At 31.2% G+C, this 20736-nt stretch overlaps 2 protein-coding genes across 3 annotated transcripts in view; one reads left to right on the top strand and one right to left on the bottom strand.

The window, feature by feature from the left end:
* Positions 1 to 1747: 1747 nt before the first annotated feature.
* On the top strand, positions 1748 to 5866 carry LOC113396348 (uncharacterized). 2 transcript variants are annotated; one of them, XM_026634249.2, is made up of 8 exons: positions 1748 to 1985; positions 2799 to 2936; positions 3093 to 3274; positions 3779 to 3983; positions 4159 to 4260; positions 4499 to 4683; positions 4795 to 5043; positions 5451 to 5866. In XM_026634249.2, exons 1-8 carry the CDS (start codon positions 1852 to 1854, stop codon positions 5768 to 5770), a joined length of 1515 nt encoding a protein of 504 aa, XP_026490034.2. In that variant the 5' UTR covers positions 1748 to 1851; the 3' UTR covers positions 5771 to 5866. The 2 variants fall into 2 exon arrangements, with proteins under 2 accessions (XP_026490034.2, XP_064071314.1); XM_064215244.1 differs by having other exon boundaries at positions 4795 to 5078; positions 5451 to 5691.
* Positions 5867 to 9959: 4093 nt separating this feature from the next.
* The window catches only part of LOC113396344 (calcium uniporter protein, mitochondrial), a 145416-nt gene continuing 134639 nt past the window's right edge, over positions 9960 to 20736 (bottom strand). The window contains exons 5-8 of the mRNA XM_026634243.2: positions 12107 to 12268; positions 10899 to 11102; positions 10680 to 10787; positions 9960 to 10391 (exon numbers count right to left, since the gene is read on the bottom strand). Coding sequence (XP_026490028.2) covers positions 10233 to 10391; positions 10680 to 10787; positions 10899 to 11102; positions 12107 to 12268 — 633 coding nt within the window. The 3' untranslated portion in view covers positions 9960 to 10232. The remainder of the gene's footprint in view (positions 10392 to 10679; positions 10788 to 10898; positions 11103 to 12106; positions 12269 to 20736) is intronic.

Here is a 20736-nt window from a genome sequence, read left to right as displayed (position 1 = left end):
GTCTAATAATCAACTTTGGTAATAATCAAATTGATTTTGATAATTGATACTGTAATTCTAAGTCTTTATTTCATATGCATCGCGAAAAATTATTATTTCTTAAAGTAGGTACAACTAACGATTCATTTTAAAATATTCGACATCAAAAAAATTGTCTAACGGTCTACGACTTCCAGCTTTTTAACGGTGTCACTTATGATTGAAGGAATAATATGCCTAAGGTACTAAAATTCTCTCCTGCATTGGTTAAATTCAGTTGAAATGACAGTCATAATCAAAATCAGCCAATCAGAAATCATAAAGTAATGGTGATAATTTTGTAAATAATTTCTTTCGAAATAATACATATTATGATTTAGAATTGAATTATGTTATAAAAAAGAAATGATATTTAATGTGAAATTAAACACTCCTTAAACTTAAACATAAAATCAATTTAAATATCATGGACTGGTTGATAACAATGCTAATTTATTTAATGAAACGTCTCTCTTTGGTTACTTTTGCAAATTAAAATACGAAATAGTGATGAAAATATCACTAATTTGTAATGGAGTATATTTAGAAGAGATATAAAAACGACGTAACGCAGTGGATACTTATTTCTGAAAATCTCATCACAATTAGATATTTATTACGACGTTGTGAAACATCCCCAAGGCTCACACCAGGAAGTGGAACAAACGCCGGATGCGGATATTAGTGAACCCGATAGCGAGTGCGATTAGCTGAGATCTCTTAGAAAAATTTAAAATTCTTTAAAATATACATAACGAATTAGTTAAAATAATTGACGTGTATTATTTTTTCATCAAATGTAGCCGCTATCGAACATTGATTTTGATTTTTAAATTATTATTATGAATCTCAATGTAAATAAGTTTTAAAATTGGATACGTTATAATAGTACTATAATATTTAAAATGGATATAATTAACAAAGACAAATTCTTAAAATTATCAGAATTTAAAATGTCATCAGTAAAGGTTTAAGAATATTAGCAATCGTTCTGACTTCTAAGATTTAGTCGTTAATTTTTTTCTTATGATGTAGGTACGTGTGTGTGCATAGAGAAATGAACGGAGAAGAATTTTTATGCAATTTATATTAAGCAATTAAGAAAACTATACATGATTGTAAGCTTACAATGTGAACTCACAACACTTGTTCCTGGTACTGGCAGACTGGAGGATGTAGCGGCCCTTGCATCTTATGCCACTGCATCTCTATGTGTTTATGCTTGCACACACGCAAAGATATAATTTTATATCATCACTTCTTTATTTATTTAACAAACAAACCCGTTATTCTTTTTCCCCACATAACAATAACCAAATTTGCTAATTTGGTACGATTTTAATTTAGATGCTTAATTCAACATAAAATAGTTGAAGTATAATAATTAATGCTTAAAAGCTTGTAATTAAAGTTGTCCAAACGGCGACTTTTTTAATGCAATATTTCTGTAGTGTAAAATTTGTACTTCTTCTCTCCATTTCCAATTAAGATATCCATATTAAATATCAATAATCTAAATATAAATAAATAAGGAAACCGAACGGAATCAAATTTATTGGAGTTACATATAACAATATTTTTGCAGCGAAGCATAACAAGCTTTGATAATAACTGCTTAGCTTAGCTTAGCTTCCAATATAAATTAAAATCGCAGACACTGGATTACGTACCTTGTATTAATAACAATGATGTCCGGTTATTTTCGCGCGGTATTACTTCGTTGGACGCTCAATTTTAGCGCCATATATAAGGCGGGTTTGTTTTTTATCTTCATAGTCATTCCCTGATCGTTTAGACTTAAACACAGTGAGGTGATGAGAATATTGTGTTAAAATGTCCTGGACATTGTATAGTGTTTGCGTTTTGTGTGTGTGCTCGATTGTAAGGACTCAAGTTATTCCGAGCAAGTCCAGAGCCAGCGATGGTGATTTTAATAACGTTAACACAGATGGATCATTTGACTTTGGGTAATTATTATTTATATATCAAATAGCTTTCAATAAACCGTAGCAGATGATTAAATATTATAAAATTCGATCATTTTCTTTATATTTATAATATACAAGATATAAATATGCCAATAAGATTATCAGAATCAATAATGCAATTTTCAAACCCTTTAACCCGACACAAGTAATTTAATTATACGCGGTATATTTTTTCTACCTTTTCTAGAAAATAATAATATTAAATATTTATATATAGTTATAACTCATTGCATATTTTTAGAAGTTATCTGACATCTTTTAAACCGTAATTAGTAGATGGTTTAGATCGTATCTTGAAGTCATTGTTATTTTACAAAAACGTAAGTGTGGTATAAAAACCAAAGAATATGATCTAATCTTGTATATCATAACGCTCAATTATATTGATATTAATTTAGATGAGCTAAATTTTTGTATATAATAACTCAGTTTGATGAATTCGTTTTCCTATTTTCTCTACTAAGCTTTAAACATTTATTAACATATACACTAATTATATCTCGTTTCAGTAACGGAAATAAAAAAGAAATTTAAATATAAATATTTTTTTTCCCAAATAACGTCGGCGAATTTTTCAAACCAAACACGTTTCTTGTACAAAATGTTACGATAATTTGTTGAGTTATTTTTGTGTTCGTGTGATATTAATTATTTATATTTAGTAACTGCTACATTCATACTAAATTCATAGACCATTTAAAAAATAAAACAACTTTTTTTTGATGATTGATGAAACTATGATTTTACGAAAACATTATATCGTAAAAATAACGTAATATTATTATTATTTAGATATGCAAACAAAGATCGTGGAGGTAGTTACCATTTAGCCCATGGAAATGCAAATAAGGTGGTAGGAGGGAGGTTCGGCTCGAGAGAACCCGGAACTGACGAAATTAAAGAAACTATATACACTGCTGGACCTCGAGGGTAAGTTTAAATTATTTATATACATTATAATAATAAATATGTATAGCAAGATTAAATATAATTAAAAATAAACCACCCATTGTTTTTTTTAATTGTGAGATTTTAAGAATAGCATATGCATAATAGCTCATTCGAATTATAATCAAAACTCTTTAGGTTTCGAGCGAAAGGCCCAAATGTACACCGAAAAATTGACCTAGACCAGCGACCACGAGGACCTATTGGTAACAAAGATGACCCCTACTTCGATCCCAACGAAGACCCCAGCTACTCTTTCAAAGTAGATACTAGGACCTACTCCAAAAATGAAAATGCTGACAGTCGGGGTGATGTTAAAGGTAATATGCTGCTTATAAAAGCATACATACATAGTACATTTTTATTCTACCGTTCTTTTGCTAAAACTAAGCGATAAGTTTAAGGGCAACATTCTGTATTTTATGATAAGTTTCTCTGTTTTGCTTCACGTTCTTTATGGTACCACATAATATTAAAAAAAACCTGTGGTAATATTATACAATTTTATAAGATCAAATTGATAGTAACATATTTCGGAGATAAATATTTTTACTTGCAGTTAATAATAAATGTTTAATGTTCAAATAATTATAGTAAGAATATCTTTATTCACTCGTGTGATGTCATCTTTTTTTTTCCATCTTCACAAACAGTTACCGTATCACCGAGCGCACCTTAAAGTAAACTAAATGAAATTCTACAATATTTTATTCAATTATATATTTCGTTATATCTCTATCGTAGTATGCATAAAATATCATGGTTTGTATATAAAAATATGTTATATATATATATATTATATTTAAATTATTAAATCTCCACAGGACACTATTCGTTCGTGGACGACATCGGCGAGCGGCACGACGTATCCTACATCGCCGGAAAGGACACAGGTTTCCATGTATCGTCTGCTCATCCTGACGCTCCTAACCTCATCGGATCACCGTTCCATCGAGCACCTCTTGTAAGAGGAGAGAGTAAATCGAGAGGTCGAACTGCTGTGCAAAGAGGATTGGATGGTTCTTACAGGTATAAGTGGTTAATCAGAAATCTGTGAGACGCATGATCTCCAGAAATCCCGTCAAAATACTTTCCAATAAGATTGTAATGCAAATTACAAACAAAATACGAGAATATCAAAATCCATCTTCAATTTAATTTTATTACTTTTTATCTGTGGTGCTATAGCATTATTGTTTTATAGATTTATATCCGCGGGGCCTGACCAAAGAAGAACAGAGAGTAGTGACTCGCACGGGAACGTCAGAGGATCCTACACATTTTTGGATGATAAAGGTGTTCAAAGGTATAGAGAAAACCATTATAAAGTTGATAAATATTTATCTTTGACTTAACTAATGATTGGTACAAATCTTATTGTATTCGAATTCCATATATATAAACTATTCTTTTAAACTTTAAAATAACTTTTAATTAAATTAAAGTTTCGTTTTGTTCAACTTACGAAAGTATTATTACTTACTTTTGAATTTCTAGAGCAGATATTATTGAAGAAATTATTTAAATATATTTTTTTCCAATAGGACGGTACACTATATAGCTGGACCAGGAATTGGGTATCGCATCGTGAAGAATAGCAACGACCCCTTCATCCCCTCTTACTTCCCCACCCTTCCAAGTGCATATGATCCAGCATTCAACGCGGGCGGCAGTTCTGGCTCACCGTCCTACACTCCAAATGACGAAAGCAGCGATGACGTATTCAAAGGTAAATGAGTCGTCAAATTGTTTGCAATTTCTAGTGAAAGAGATCTTCATTTTCAAAAAGTGTTCCTTTGATCATTTTTTTAATCTATTGAGTGTTCATATTTAATTTTAGGTCCAGACGGTACAGCTGCATCAGGGCACGTCAAACCACCTCCATTTCCTACATCTGACGTCGACAGACCCATCAAGCCAGTGACCTCCGCTCCCGTTATTGGAAATTCTGAAGAGGAGTCAGATGGGGAAAGTTATGGTCAAGCACCGCCTTTTGTTCAAGATACTGGAAGTGAGGACCTGCCCGAAGTGGGCTACGTCGATGAGGATGCTTCTAGTTTTGCTGGCCCCAAGCCAACTCCTGGACCAGGTGATGCATAGCACGGATGATGGCAAGTGATTGACGTTAGTGATCTTGTTGAAACCCGAAAATTCTTTTTTCATCAACTTTTGCACGGAACACTCGTGGCTGATGAAGATTGCTTATTGCTTCTGTTTTACGTACGTCGACCTTCTTTTTTATCTGGGAGGACGATTGATGAATTTGCGTTTTTAAAAATAATGTGCCATTTATTTAAAAATAACAAGATCACAATATTCAATCGAATTGCACAGAACCGCTGGAGAGAGCACTAATTTGGAATGACTTATAAGAAATTGCTTGTTCGCAATAAATATTGTACACTATCAAACTGGTTTTTATTACACCAACACCTTTCGGCACCAAAGCACAGTGATGGAGCGCACAAAGAACTTAGTAATGATTACAACTTGCAGGCAAACCATGGCGTCCCACCAGCAAACCTTATAGGCCGACGAAGAGACCTTACGTACCGCTTAAACCTACCCAAGGATCGAATAGTATACACGATGATTACGAAGTTGACGATGACGATAACAGTAAACCTGAATTCGCGATAGGATTTAATATACATCACACAAAACCTGGCACGACCATTATTAGGAATATAGGGGAGGATTACTTTGGCATACCACCCGGCGTGTCGGTCAGGGCTCATGTGCAAAGTATTGACTTATACCCCTTCGGTTCTAAACCAATTTCACCCTCTGAAGCTTTGGAAAATGATAAAACATAATTTTTAAATCAAAAGATCACTTAAATTAAAATCTTCCCAACATATTCGATTTTAACAATTGTTATACTTTAATTAAAAGGTCTAAATTATTCAGTGAATAAATATATTAAAAATTTAATTGCGTTTAATTTAATAAAAATACTTTGTATATTTTTTAAAAATTTATTCGAACACGACTGTAAATTTAACAAAATGCAAAATAGTAACTATTACAAGGAGTCTGGCTGTTATTATATACCTATAGTGCGCAACGTTTTCACTTCGTTCTCCCGTATGTCACTTCACCAACAACGATTTATAACTCGGGTCTCAATCGTAAAAATATAGTTATGACAGCTTCTAACTATAAAAAGAAATATTTATACGTAATATTTCAAAATAATTATAAAGGTTGTCCTTTCCAAAGCTAAGACAATGCAATGCATACTGATTTTATTTCTAAAAAATATTCTCAAAGATTTTTTTACGAAGTGACTTGATATTACAATTCAATAAATTATTATAACCATTGAGTACATTCCCGTTATTTTAACAAGCTGACATGAAATATATTTATATCAATTGAGACACAACGAGAGTTGTAACAAAGTTAACAAGAAATGCATTTATTGGAAGGTTAGTTTGGCAATTTTATTAGTGAATAAAGAAGAAAGTTAGTACGTGGTTAAACTATTACTTCTAAATATATATTTTATAATTAAATACCTAACTACCTGCGAGATTGAACGAACAGTGTCTAGCTTATGTGATTGAATATTTTTTATTACATGTTATTTAACCGAGTCACTTTAATGGAATGTTACATTCTCGTTTCTGAATTAAGCTGCTTTACACGTTGTGCGTATTCAAAACATGGATATATTCTTAAGAAATAGTTACGAATTATAAATATAGAATAATTTATATATGGCAGTATTTTTTAGAAAAACAACATGCAGTGAAATATATCAGAATAGTCTTAAATGAGAATCTAACAATATTAAGTGACACGATACGAACAATATTGAGATAATGCAATTAAAAAAGTTCGAAAAATAAAACTAATTTGTCATTCGCATCTTCTGAAACCTTGAACAAATTAATCTTAAAATGTATAAATAAATACAGATATTAAATATTTGATTCTGTAGCAGTAAATTATTTCACGACGGCACATTTTAGAATACAAACAATCACCTAACATCGATATCTCAAAAATATTTATAAATACACAAATCTGAAAAACAATTTACAAAAATGATCATTATTTCAACCTTCAGTAAATAACAAATTCGCGTGAACAGAAGCTTTGCTCCGACTTAATTGCTAAGTATATAAAATTTTATATTAATAGAAAAAACATTTTAGAAGATTCTAGAAGGCAAATCCGCAAATCACAAGAGAAAGCGTCAAGTCGGTTATCTTGCAATATGTAAAAACGGCATTATTAATGATTTTCACAAGACAGGAAAGGTTTTTTTTCGTAAAATATGACTTAATTATAAACATACATATATACTCAATAGTAAAAAAAAACTATGAGTTGACAAACAGAAAATCTTTTACTCTAAACGCTCTGGAACATTACCCCTAAGACACATAACATACATACAAATATATACATGCAAACAATTTATTTCGCTAAATTCATTATATAAATATAAAATTTAATCAGATCAAGAAATATAATATAGAAAGTTTTTCCAAAATACATATACACTTTTAGGTTTAAATATAGAAACCGTTTTTATACGACACATTATCATCGAAAATACTTTTCATAATTAAATACTGCAAGAAAACCGACATTTTAATAATAAAGTGTGCGTGCTTATTACTACATTTACGAAGGATATATACAAATTATTATACTAGACCGTAAATTCAAGGCCTTTAAACTTAATTTAGAGTGTAGATACAGTAGTAGTTATTACATAACAATATTAAGAAAATGTATCTAAGAGTATATTTATACATATTGATAATATATGAAGAATTGGACAGTGCAATATTTATCCAAATAAAAGTTCTTTCTAAAGAAATTTAAGAATGAACTTCGAGGTAAGTTCAATAATTTATTTCTGATTTTTTTTGTGTTAAAGCAGAGACAATGCATTGTTTTATTTTAACCATAGACGGTCGTTTTTTTAAACAGACTGCATTGGTTTTTCACATTTATTTCACAGCCCTCATTAATCTTACGGCTCGTTTATTTATTTAATACTACATTACCAAGCGTACATATTTTATGATTTATTAACATTAAGCTTAATTAGCATTTTTCTTTTAAAGATTATTTATAGTTCTTTAAATCTGCTTTTTTTTTTTCAAATAGATTAAAAAATCTTATTGTTGGTCGAATTATTCAGTTTCATTATTTTTTTAAGGAGTTAATTAATTCTAAATAAAATTGTGTTAGTTATTCAGACATGTTAGTCACAGAATATAAAAATACATTTGAATAATTCATTTAATTAAAGACAAATCAACTCTTGACATTTCAGTTATCTATATTTAATTAATTTAAATAAATTATATAATTAAAGCAATAATATGAAATTCGAGCAAAACACAATAATTTAATTTGTGCATTTAATTAAATAACAATTACAATAATTAATTTTATTTGTATTGGATTATTTCCAATATTTTTACTGATTGTTAACTGTCACACAAAAAACTTTTTGATTAAAATTTCAGGGCAAGTCAAAAGGAACACAAGATTTAAATGATTTGTACAGAGACTAGAACTACTATTAGGAATACTTAACAGGAAATATGTCGTCTAAAATGAGTAAAAAGGTTAAATAAAAATTATCTATTTTATAAGTAAATAAAATAATTACTATAGTTTATAATTTGTATGTCTTCATTTAAAATATTTTTATAACAAGAAAAATAAATTGTTTATTTTATGTTGCAAAGCGGCAAAATTTTGCATGTCTTAAATCTACTTTTGTTAACATCATATTGGCACAGACTTATATTTTTTATCTGTTATTTTAATAAAAAGTTTAATAGGTCTTAAAATAGATAAATAGGAAACAATAATTCTGAGCACGATTAAAACACTAACAAATAACATAAATTATTCTAAGTAAATTTATCTAAAGATATCATTTTTTTTTTCGTTTTAATGGCATAATATTAAAAAAAATTTGCTAAATCTGTCATATATACACAACGTTCCTTTAATATGACAGGTAAAAACATTAACAATATTTTTTAAGGAAAATATATTTTAATAATGCGAAATATATTGATAACTTTTTTTAAGTATAGCTTTTTAATTTTGTGTAGTTGCAACTTTTTCAAGTCTGACGCAAGCTATATTTTTCGTTATTTTGAAAATAGAAAGATGTAACAAATAAGATGTTACTAACATTCATTTAGAATAATACAAACATGGTAATAAATATCTTTCATGATATATATGGTGAATAAGTTAAACTATTGAAATGTGGTTCTAAAACATATATAGTATAAGGTCTAAATTAACTAGAAAGACATAGGTACATAAATAGAATTGCAATAGTTTTAAGGATAAACCGTTATTAGTTATAACATTACCTTCTCAGGACTTTTCTTCATAACAATTACAGCAAAATGTACTTAAAATATCCCTCCTATTGAACTATATGTACCATATTTTGATAAGTCTTGATATTTGCTAACTTTGTTCACTCTGTGCTAGTTCTTTATTTTATTTTAATATCATTCACTTATTTGCTATTTACAAAGGGTTAGCCTCAGATTATAAAACAAAAGGCGTAGCGTATGAAGTAATTAACAATTAATTAACAATTTGTTAATACGTCGAAAATTTTTAAGTAAATTGACAGCACTTTTAGCGAATTTACAAAAAGACACGTCGCTTTGCATTGTGGCATTCGCGTTTGATTTTGTTTTCGTTTTTGTTGCTTCGCTATGTTTCGTGGGCTCCATCAGCCCTTTGTTTTATAATCTGAGAGGTTAGCACTGAAATGCGACTCGGTAAAGGTACTGTAATAGTTTTGTTACTTCAAAGTCAGAATCAGTCAGAGGTTATTTGGATTGACCTAACATATATATATTTATGCTAAATGACTAGATCGGATGTTAGGACTTACTTTTATTGTTAGTATTTCCCGTTTTTTACTTTTCTAACGTTTTTTTTTAAATTTAAGTTTAAAAAAAATGACTATTTAATGTGACGATTGTATATATTAATACATTTTCAATTATTTTATGAATTATAAAACATACCTACTTCATTCTATCAATGCAATGTCACGTATGTTTTATAAATATGTAAATTGTAAAATATGTCACGAAATCCTACACATACGTAAGCCATTCTTTATAAAAAAAGATACAGTTCGTAGTTCAGTGCTAACTCAATATCAGTACTATATAGTTCAACGTTCAAACTTAAAATGCACCGGTCAAAATAGAATCAACAAGCTCTACCTAAAATGTCATACAACGATTAAAACAACGTGTATTACGTGATTTTCATCTTCTTGGTCGTCCCTTCTAGCATGTCCTTTATTTTGGTCAAGGGTGATCGTTTGATGTCGTCTATCTTGTATGTGTTTGATGGAGGTAAGTGGATGTGCAGGGGGTCGCGGAGACGCGCAAGGTCCTTTTGGAGCTTATCCATCTGGAAAGATAATAAATTCTATTAATACTAGATGAACCTGCGGCTTAACCTAGCAGCTTCTATGCAGTAATTTAAAATAAAATTGAATTATTAGCTAAAAATTTCAACTTAACATTCGAATTTCTAAATAATTAATATTTGTTGTTCTAAGGTAAGAATTAAATTATTACTAATATAAATTTGTTAACACTTACTAAGGACAATAATATCACACAAACTAATATCACCGTGACATCGTCTAAGCGTTAACCTTCTTTGCTAAAAGTATCAAAGTATTTAGTCCCTTACCTCATCTTTCAAATTGTTATACTGGACAATATCAAGTCCAATCTTTTTCGCCTTCTTGTGCAAAGTAAGAAGATGCTGTCTATCTTTTACATCTGGCAGTATGTATTCCTGGAAAAAATGTAAACCATATTAAGCCATTTATTTTTAAATATGTTTTATAAAATTACATTTAAAACCTGTTTTCTAAACAAATTTTCTAAATATTCTGAAATCGTGTACCTGTTTAGTAAGAACGAAGTACGCATAGGCAGCCATAGCGGTGCCATACGTAACGAAGTACGTGACGGGTTCCATTATGTCCCAAGAGTACTCCCACCAGGTGAGCCTCGCCAAAACTCCAAATTGCACGCCCATCAAACCCAGACCCACCCAGGTCAGAGCAGATGTGTGGCGAGTCGTCTCCATTTCTAGGGACATGCGTTTCTGGAAAAGTATGTGATCAAATTAGAACATTTATAGCATATAGTATAGTAGTAGATTTTATGTGGCCATCTTTATTTGGTGAAAAAATCCACGAAAATCGATTAAAGAAACTTAATGTCTAAGCTAATAACATCTCTCTACTATAAAGGTGGAGATTCATAACTATTATAGAAGCAAATACCGTTCATAAATTAAGATATTTTAATTGAGGCAATTTACGGTAATGTCCTCCAAGCTGCTGAGTGTAATCTATATGTTAATGCACTCCACGCGGTAGCACAAAACAACCCTCCGTCTGCTAATGCATTCACAGGTACTTTTGTTGTTGTGTTCCTAAAGTCTACGAATACGAATAAAACAGCTCAGACAATTTTCAATTCAAGATTATGCGTCATATTTAATATTTTTGACTTGCATTTGTTCATACATATGTCAAGACATAGTCTATATTTAATTTCGCGGTGAAACTACATTATGTTTTAAATTGTTTAGTGTAAACAAAAATGTGATATTATTTTAAAGGTTGATTGTTATCATAGCCAATCGTTACATATTGATATTCATAGTTCTGTTAATATAAGTTATTATTATATTTATTTATGCGTTAATTAGCAATTTTTATTTCTATAGCTTGGATTATTCTCAAAGTTTAATTAATTATAATGCCTATAAGAACGTTTACATAAAGAAGTTATCTATTTTTAAATTTTAAAATACTTTATATTTTAAGGATGTTAAACGAACTCCTAGTATATAGTGTACAAATATACCATATAATTATGTGTGTGAAATGACGTCTTACAAAGAAAGAACATTTTCGAAAAAGAGAGTATGAATTAAAAATGAGTAGTTTGTAAGATCTGAAATGCAACTAAATGGAACAGTTATGTTCAGTTTGCATCTGATATGAGGTAAATTGATGTTGTCCAAATATTATTTACAAATATTCCTCATTCGATAATTATAATAGCACGAATAATGAATAATCCTCAGTTGTATTTTACCTCTTCAAGCGGCTGCAGTTCAGCGGATAACTTTTCCAGCTGCGATCGGAGTTCCCTTTCCTTACGAATCTGGTGTTCACGCATATTCAGCGCTTCATACAATTGATTGACGAGGTTACGTACGTCGCTCAATCTGGTGATCTCTTCATTGCTTAGGCGTTCCTGTAATTATTCAATGAAATCGTCTTGTTTATTTATTTTTTATTTCAATTTTCTTAGAAAAGGCAAGATTCTATAATTTTTAAATTGATTTAGAAAATATTGATTGATAATTGATTAACAGCTAAAAACTTATATTTGTTTGACTTAATTATATTATGCAAAATGGACTTTGAAATTACAAATTGTTGTTTGAATTTTGTATTTACTTTACTAATAGGCTAATATAACGTCTCATTCGTATAGTTAATGTTATTCATACGGTTGATCTGAGTCATTATTCAGTCGGCTACATCTAAGACAATACAATATTTTAATGTCTACATCAATATATTAGCCGCTCGAACAGAAAGTGTACACGTTTTTGGCTGGTCGCCAGATTAGTTAGGGACAAATCGCCTCCATTCAGTGAGTACGTTAGTAAAATAAATTATTATTGAGCACACCAAACAGCATCCAACAGCAACTGTTGGTGAATTCGTTAAAGTGGCGTTATTTTCCATAGGTACCTACGGTTATTCTTGGCTAATTCCAGGAGTTTTAATTTCAACGACAACACTAAAAGCCTAAAAAAATTTAACACGCGCTCAGCTTCTATTGTCCAATAAACTCAATGACAAAAATAGTGAACTTTCGTCTTTTGATCTTAACATTACACTAAGCGTAGATTGCTAAGGAGATACATCACGTAGAGCGATAATAAAAAATATTTTTATAATAGTTCATTATTTAAACATATTTTTTTAAAAACCCTAAATACCAATTTTAAAGTTGGAAAAACATCTAGTATATAAATATAAATAAACTACAGATATAGTTTGAATGTATGTATTAAATAATAATGATAATTATTTATTCATTTCCCAATAATGATTTTGAATATTATACTTTTTTTTTTATTTATTTACACTCGTGCATAATAGATTTTTAAATATAAAATACAAAATATATAAAATATATTTAAAAATATAAAATACAGAGGCCAATCAGTGGCGGGAACAAGGTCCAAGCCACCAGTGGTCAGGGCCCCAGAGAGAGGAACTTCCTCACAATACGCGCCGTGCCGAGGAGTACTGCCTTCTGCATCAGGCCCTTGACCCAGCTGCCTAACGAGAGCCTCTTAAGGTGTTGGTCGAGGCTCTTGGCCATTAGGCCATTCGCTGAAACGACTATCGGCACAATAACTGCTGTATCCACATCCCACATGTCGACAACCTCGTGAGCTAAGTCAAGATATTTTATTTGCTTATCCTTCTCAGCCTTCACGAGATTCTCGTCATGAGGGATGGTGACGTCAACAATTATCGTGCGGCGCTCTGACCGATCTATCACCACTATATCAGGCTTGTTGGCGACAACAGTCCTGTCAGTGATTATAGATCGGTCCCAGTACAGTGTGATACAACCATTCTCGAGAACTGGGTCGGGCACATACCTGTAGTAGGGTACCTCTGATACCACAAGACCGTATCGAAGTGCAAGTTGTTGATGGATAATCTTGGCCACTTGATTATGTCTGTGCAAATACTCTCCGTTAGCAAGACGAGAACAACCGGAAATAATATGTCTAAGGGATTCGCCCGGAGTGTGACACGCCCAACATATGTCCACCGTGCCATCCCTCACAATATACTTCCGGTAATTGTTTGTCATGATAACTTCGTCCATAATTGCACAGACAAACCCTTCGGTTTCACCAAATAGGTTGCCGAACCGTAGCCAAGATACGGACGCTATAAAGTCCACATCGGGTCCATGAAGGGCCCGATAGAAGCGTCCATGTAACTCTTTGCTCTTCCATACCCCCTTGCGGTTCTCAGTACTTAGTACTACAGGTTTGCGCCAGTTCTCTTTGCCTAAGGAGAGCGGAGTTAGCCCCTTGTCCATTGTAACTACATCTCGGTGCATATCCAAGTCAGTGTGGAGAAAATACTCCCTGAGTTTGTATACCTCACGGTTATGTAGGGTCTTGGCATTTAAAAAGCCACGGCCACCACATCTCCGTGGGATATACAATCTCATCACCGAAGACCGAGGATGATGCATCCGATATGCAGTCAGCAGGACACGGACTCTCCTATCCAAGGCGTCTAGTTCTTTTTGAGTCCACTTGAGTATGCCGAAAGAGTACATCAATACCGGCATGACCCAACCATTGAAGAAATTAATAAATAAATAAATTAAATTAATTGAATATTATACTTATTATTATGTTAAGGATCAGTCGTCTCACTCAAAAAACAGTTTGTTTCTTTACAGTAGTTTTAAAAATGAATAGTATACAAATATAAATATATATATTATAAACAAGTGAACTTTAAGTACTTATTTATGAATTAATAAAAATAAAAACATTTTAGTAAGTAAGTCTAATATGTATTTGTGAAAAATTACATGTAATTTGCATGTATTTAAAATATTTTAGTTAACAAACAGTTTTTAATTTTGGATATACTTTTCGTAATACATGTTACTTTTATAATTTGTTACTTAAGTTAAGATGTTAATCTTAATCTGTTAAGTGACAAAACCACAAACTACGCTTAAAACTTGAGACTGATATGCACTTTGCTAGTTGACGTGAAGTTTTAACGTCTCAAACTAAGTTACACGAGCTCCACTTGAAACTATAAAATACCTTTAAATTCTTCATTGTCAACGACATTGTAAGACCCCTCTGCGTCACGTTTTGCGCTGTCGAGGAAATTCACAAGAAATGCTGTCTGATCTGTATGTACCGCAGAACCAGCAATAACTTACTATTCAGTTAGACAATGGATTTTGCTATGCTGAGAACAAGCACGAAAATTTTCGTGTCAATGATTTTGAGTATATTCTGAAACGTTGCTCTATTGAAAATTGGGAACCAATTCGTGAGCTAAATTTTCTTCCGATTTGCAAGATTTTCTTCATAAACGAGTACGAGGAGAACTATTAAATACAACTATGAACAACTTGAGAACTCTGTTTGTCCACGTTAATTGCTCAGAGGGCTTTGTCGGATTTCAGAAAAGTCTTACAGCAATTAGAAGCGGAATTTCTTATTCCTTATATTGTTAATATTATTGGCAGTGTAAAGAATGATAAATAATAGCTATGGAAATAAAGTAAAAAAAAATGTTGTTTATTTTTTGTAATCACACAAGTGTGTGAAATAGTGGATATCTACGATTTAAGTATTATTTTCGCAAGAGACTATTTATTAGGGTAAGTTTTATCAAAAAAATAATTAAACTTTAATACGGTTGATGGCAATAATAAGTATTGTTTATTAATTATCCACCGCACACCAGGAACCTAAAAATTGCAGTTAAATAAAAGGTACACTATTACAATCATACGCAACTAAATTACAATTGAAGTTTGTAATTTAGTTGCGTATGATTCGACAAGTAAATCACATATTGTTTATTAAAAAATATACTATAAGCAAGTACTGAATTACTATACATTTAAATATACTTTATCATTAAGGTAATGTCAGTATAAATGGTGTTATTTAATAAAACTTTTTCTTCAACATAAATTCGCTCGTGCGAATAAAGCGCGGCAATGAGTGGCACCTACCTTAACAATAAAAGGGCAGTGTGTCGGACGAATGCATTTATATTCGCAGACGTCCAGGGTGATTCATGGTATCAATGAGATAAAAGTGACTTGCTTAACAAAATGTTAATAGGACTTTGCACACTCTCAATCATATGGCTGAAAAATAGATTTATTTACTTGTTTTGCAAACGAATTTAGAAAGACAACATTTATAATTTTAAAAATATTTTTCTATTCTTTTTTTTGGGTAAAAGCAATTGCTTTTGTTTTTTTTAAGATTATTTTAAAACAGATATTTTTGTGCGGTACAAAATAGTTAAATGATTAAAAATAGACGAATTCGTGAATAACGTCAATTCTCTTTAAACTTTCGGTCGGACGATTGCATTTCCATTGCCTCACATAAATATTATCTTACGGAGAATCAGGAAAAGTTTATAATTACCTCTTACGGAGATTTCTTACTAAGTTATATTAAATTGGAAAACTAAATGCCATTTCAGTAATTGTAGTTCCGAACGATGTTTTATGAACTACTAAATTTGTTTCAACGTTTTGCATCAAACTTTGCTAATTTAAACGTTTATTAAAAGCTACTTTGATTGAAAAGAAAATGGTACAAAGCATCATCTGAACGTGTGTGTATACTGTATACATCACGTTAGTTAAGTGTGAGTGTCCGCCATTTTTATAAAAGGTAAAAAAAAAATGTAGGAAAACTAATTACTAATTCTACCATCGCTCCTGGAAAATAACTGAAAAGCAACGAATTGAAAATATAATGATAAAATAATAAACATGTACTAAAAGTGAACCTCTGTTTGAGTTTCCTTCACCGCCGAGATGAAGTATAAACACAAATTAAACGAATGAAAATTGAGTGGTGCTTTGTCGGGTTTGAACCCACAATCTTTTATTAAATTATTGGACCTAGTTGTGGTAGAACTTTGGGTGGGCCTGTCTAGGCGGGTACCACAAACTCAACAGCTTACATAAACGCCAAGCACCAATTTAGGTAATTTAATTTAATTATAGACACCAATTAATATTGACGGGTTATGAAGTAGCTTATATTCTTTACAATGCTAAATTTTGTAGATAAAGGTGACCACATACAATCAGGTGTCTCATACGCTTGTCTGACTTGCTACAGTAAAGAAATAACAGTATATAGTCATCCACAAAGGATGCTGCGTCGATTGGACATATCGATATATTCAACAATATTGAGGTGATTGACGCAAAAAAAATTACATTAAATACGTGACGACGGTGAGAGACGGGCACCGCCATTGTTCGATGTTTAGACAAAAATGATTGCATAGTTTTTGCTGTTAATGTCAATTTGCATTAAAAATACAATCAAAAATGTAATCATATTTTCGTAGTTGAACGTCATCGACGGATCGTTAATTTGGATTTTGAGTCTTAATTGATAGGAATAAGAAATACTATATGATGGAATTCCCTATTAACGCAACTTATACGACGATATATGTATATACATATAGTATATATAATTCTATAGCGATAGATATATGTAATATATGAAATTGAACAGCTACTTTGTTGCAAAAAATGTTTCCACTATAAAAGTACACACTGAAGTTAATTTAGTGCAAAGATAGCAAATCTCTATTTCCTACGTACGTTGTTTCAACAAAAGGCATCACGTTCGCCAAGTTTCAGTTGAAGATACTTAACGACCGCGATCCTCTTACTTTAACATTTGTAAAGGTGTCTTACCTACATGTCAGATCTTGACACTGCGTTCTGAAATTAGCTTGGTAAATAAATTTTACTTTGCATTTATTTTTTAAATATAGGTTTAATATACTTATAAATAAGTCCTAATTGTATAAACTGAGTCATTGGTCTAGTATATAGCTTATAAGGCTACAGATCCTAGATCCCGTGAGAGGTCATTAAAAATTTACCGAGTATATTTGTCAGAAAATAGCGCTATAAAACCAATAGCAGCTCAGAGGTGAGACGTTTAATACCCGACTTTATACCCGATTTAATATCTTTTAAACAGTGCATTTGAAGGTTGTGATAAAAAAGCGGTTTATGATTTTTATAACAAGCACTTTATTTTAATATGACATATGATACACTTGAAATTGGTATGCAGTAAGTAGTATTTTTTTATTTTTCCCAACAAAATCTTATCTAAATCAAATTCGTGCTATTCGTTTACGACAGGTTCATGTGCTCTACGAGTACTGATATTCAATTTATTTCGTCCAGTAACAAGATTAACAGTATGTCATTAGCAAATGATAACGGAAAAGGAATTTTCAGACGAGTTTACAATCTCCTTAATTAAGGAAAATAATTAGAGCGTATCTTATCCTCACGGAATGGTCAACTTGATTCCCTTTAAACAAAAATTTTATGCAAAATCTGGTTAATACTGGTTTAAAACTACGGCGTCCTGATATCTGGCTGATTTATACATTAATTAAAGGCTGCTGCTCCGTTGTATAATCTTGTATACCTACATTCTTGGTATTTCGTTAATATATCTAAGGAACAATATGTGATATTTTTAATTATGTCTGTATGGTTTTAGACTTGATTTTAAAGAAAGCGATGTTAATGGTTCTGTAAAAGGATTCAGAGCAACGTTGCTCTCATTGATTGAGAAAATAGGAATTCTACTGAAAAATAAATTGCATATATGTAAATTAGTATAGTAAACATATCAAATGACGCCATAATCATTTGTATTCAAGCACTTCAGAATTCTCATGTACTTACTTATTCGTATTCAAAATTGATCTCATGCTATCTGACGACGAAGGAAAATATCTTTAAATTATTGAATTGAAATCTGTATCGGATAAAAACTGAAACACTCACCAATCCGCATTGTAACAGCGTGGTGGCATAAGCACCAAACCTTCTCTCCATAAGGAGCTCAAGCCCAAATTATAATATTTTATCTACAATTGCAGATAAGTAAATAAGATAGAAAACGTAAGGACATCATTAAATATATTTCATCGTTTCGAAATAAAATATATTTTATATTTCAACTTAGGTGGAAAATCTAAAATCCTTTGTCTTCGATCTTTGTTATTATATTGACCTATTTGACTGAAAGTCGCGCCGTGTAACATTAAATCTAAATCAATTGAAAAGTTGTTCTGCTAAAGTGGTCTGCTATTTTCTTGGCATTTTCTTTTCATTTGCAATTGTAATGAGCCATTGTCGTATACATATAGATTTAAGAGACATATTTGTTTGGAAGAAAGAATACTAGTAGCTTGTACGTATACCGAACATAGGTCCCGATTATGTGAAAGTTTGTTCTTAGTAACAGCCCAAAGTTGAAGAGTAGGCAGTGTTAGCCTCGTGCTTTGGAAAACAAGTTAAGCCCTTGGTCCAACGCTTGATCACCCGTCGTGTCAATTTGTCATCTCTTTGGACTATAAGAGTGCACCTGGGTTCATAATTAATTATGTAATAGAAGACCGAGTTGTACTAATACTTATTCTGTTTAAAGATAATCCACAATTTAAATCCTACTTAAAATATGCATTCCGTTCATTCTTATTCTGTTTCTAGGATGGTTCAAATAAAATGTAGGTTTTATTACTTATTTCAGTTTTACTTGCATTTTATTTTTATTTTTACTGAAGATATTATGTAAAATTATTAAGACGTTCAAAGTCGTAGGCAGGCAAGCTAAGCGAATATTTTGTATAAAAAGCAGCTCAAATTCAAAGTTCGCGTGATGTTTAATCGTTTAAATGTCAGATAAGTGACAGGTTCGCTGTGAAAAGTTAACAATTTGAACTGTACGTTTAACTTGGACCATTATTTTTATTTCTGTTACGTTTGAATCGTTATTACTTTAAGCTAGCTAGCGTCTCAACTTCTCCTACGAAATTAAACTTGAGATATAAAGAAATTGTATCGCACAATCAATATCTAAATGTGGTGGATATATCGTATCCACCTCAGTACTTTTAGTGTACCACACAATAATGATTATATTAACTTAGGACCTTTTTCCAATACCGTATATTTTTCCCGAAAGTTCTGATAGTCTGTGATAAGCAAAGTGAAAAACTTATAATATATAACTTATATTTTGATTGTATAGGAATAATTATATCAAGATATATTTTTCATATCGTATCAAGCTGCTAAGAATCTGCGATAGTGATAAACGAGATCCCGACCCCGAACAAAAGTCCTCCGAGCGGGGCACATGACGCTTTGTTCCCTGACATATTCGAATGAGAGAAAAAAGTATTTCCATTGTTAGATTTTATGCGCCCAACGTAAAACGTAAAATATTTTAGGATATTGAAAACTCGTTATTGTAAATTCGCCGTTACCATGTATTGTAAATTCGATTTTGTAACAGGAAAAAGGCATAACATTATTTACCTTAGTTGTATACCCGATGCAATATCCTATCAGAAAAACTATTCAAGAACTCACTGAATTTTCTCTAGTAATTACATTTTTGGTGCATTGCTATTTTACGTCAGGTTCCTTATAAAAATTCATTACGTATTTAACCCTCTTATGGAATAGATATTTCATAACGCTGAGACGACTATTTTTAATTGCCTAAACAGATCCCTCAACACTGATTTATATTTTCTAACATCGAAAAAATACGAAGTTCTGTACAAATTTTCATCACCAATTTTAACTTATAAATATTCACTTATAAACAGATGCTTAAAAACTGGCTTTTATATTTCTAACTTAGAACATCCATACGATCTTTCGTCCACATTACGTGATTAATTTTCAAAAAAACATTAAAACCTCTCAACTGATAAACAAAAGCCTAAATATCGTTTGCCATATTTCTAAAATCAAATATGACGAATTTCCATACCATGCATACATCATACCCTCGATAAATTCCCTTAGGAGATGAATTTTAAAAAATC

This window comes from Vanessa tameamea, chromosome 6, assembly GCF_037043105.1.
Source record: "Vanessa tameamea isolate UH-Manoa-2023 chromosome 6, ilVanTame1 primary haplotype, whole genome shotgun sequence".
Classification (NCBI taxonomy): domain Eukaryota; kingdom Metazoa; phylum Arthropoda; class Insecta; order Lepidoptera; family Nymphalidae; genus Vanessa; species Vanessa tameamea.
The sequence above is the reverse complement of the archived record's forward strand: the minus strand, read 5'-3'. Positions and strand labels throughout refer to the sequence as shown.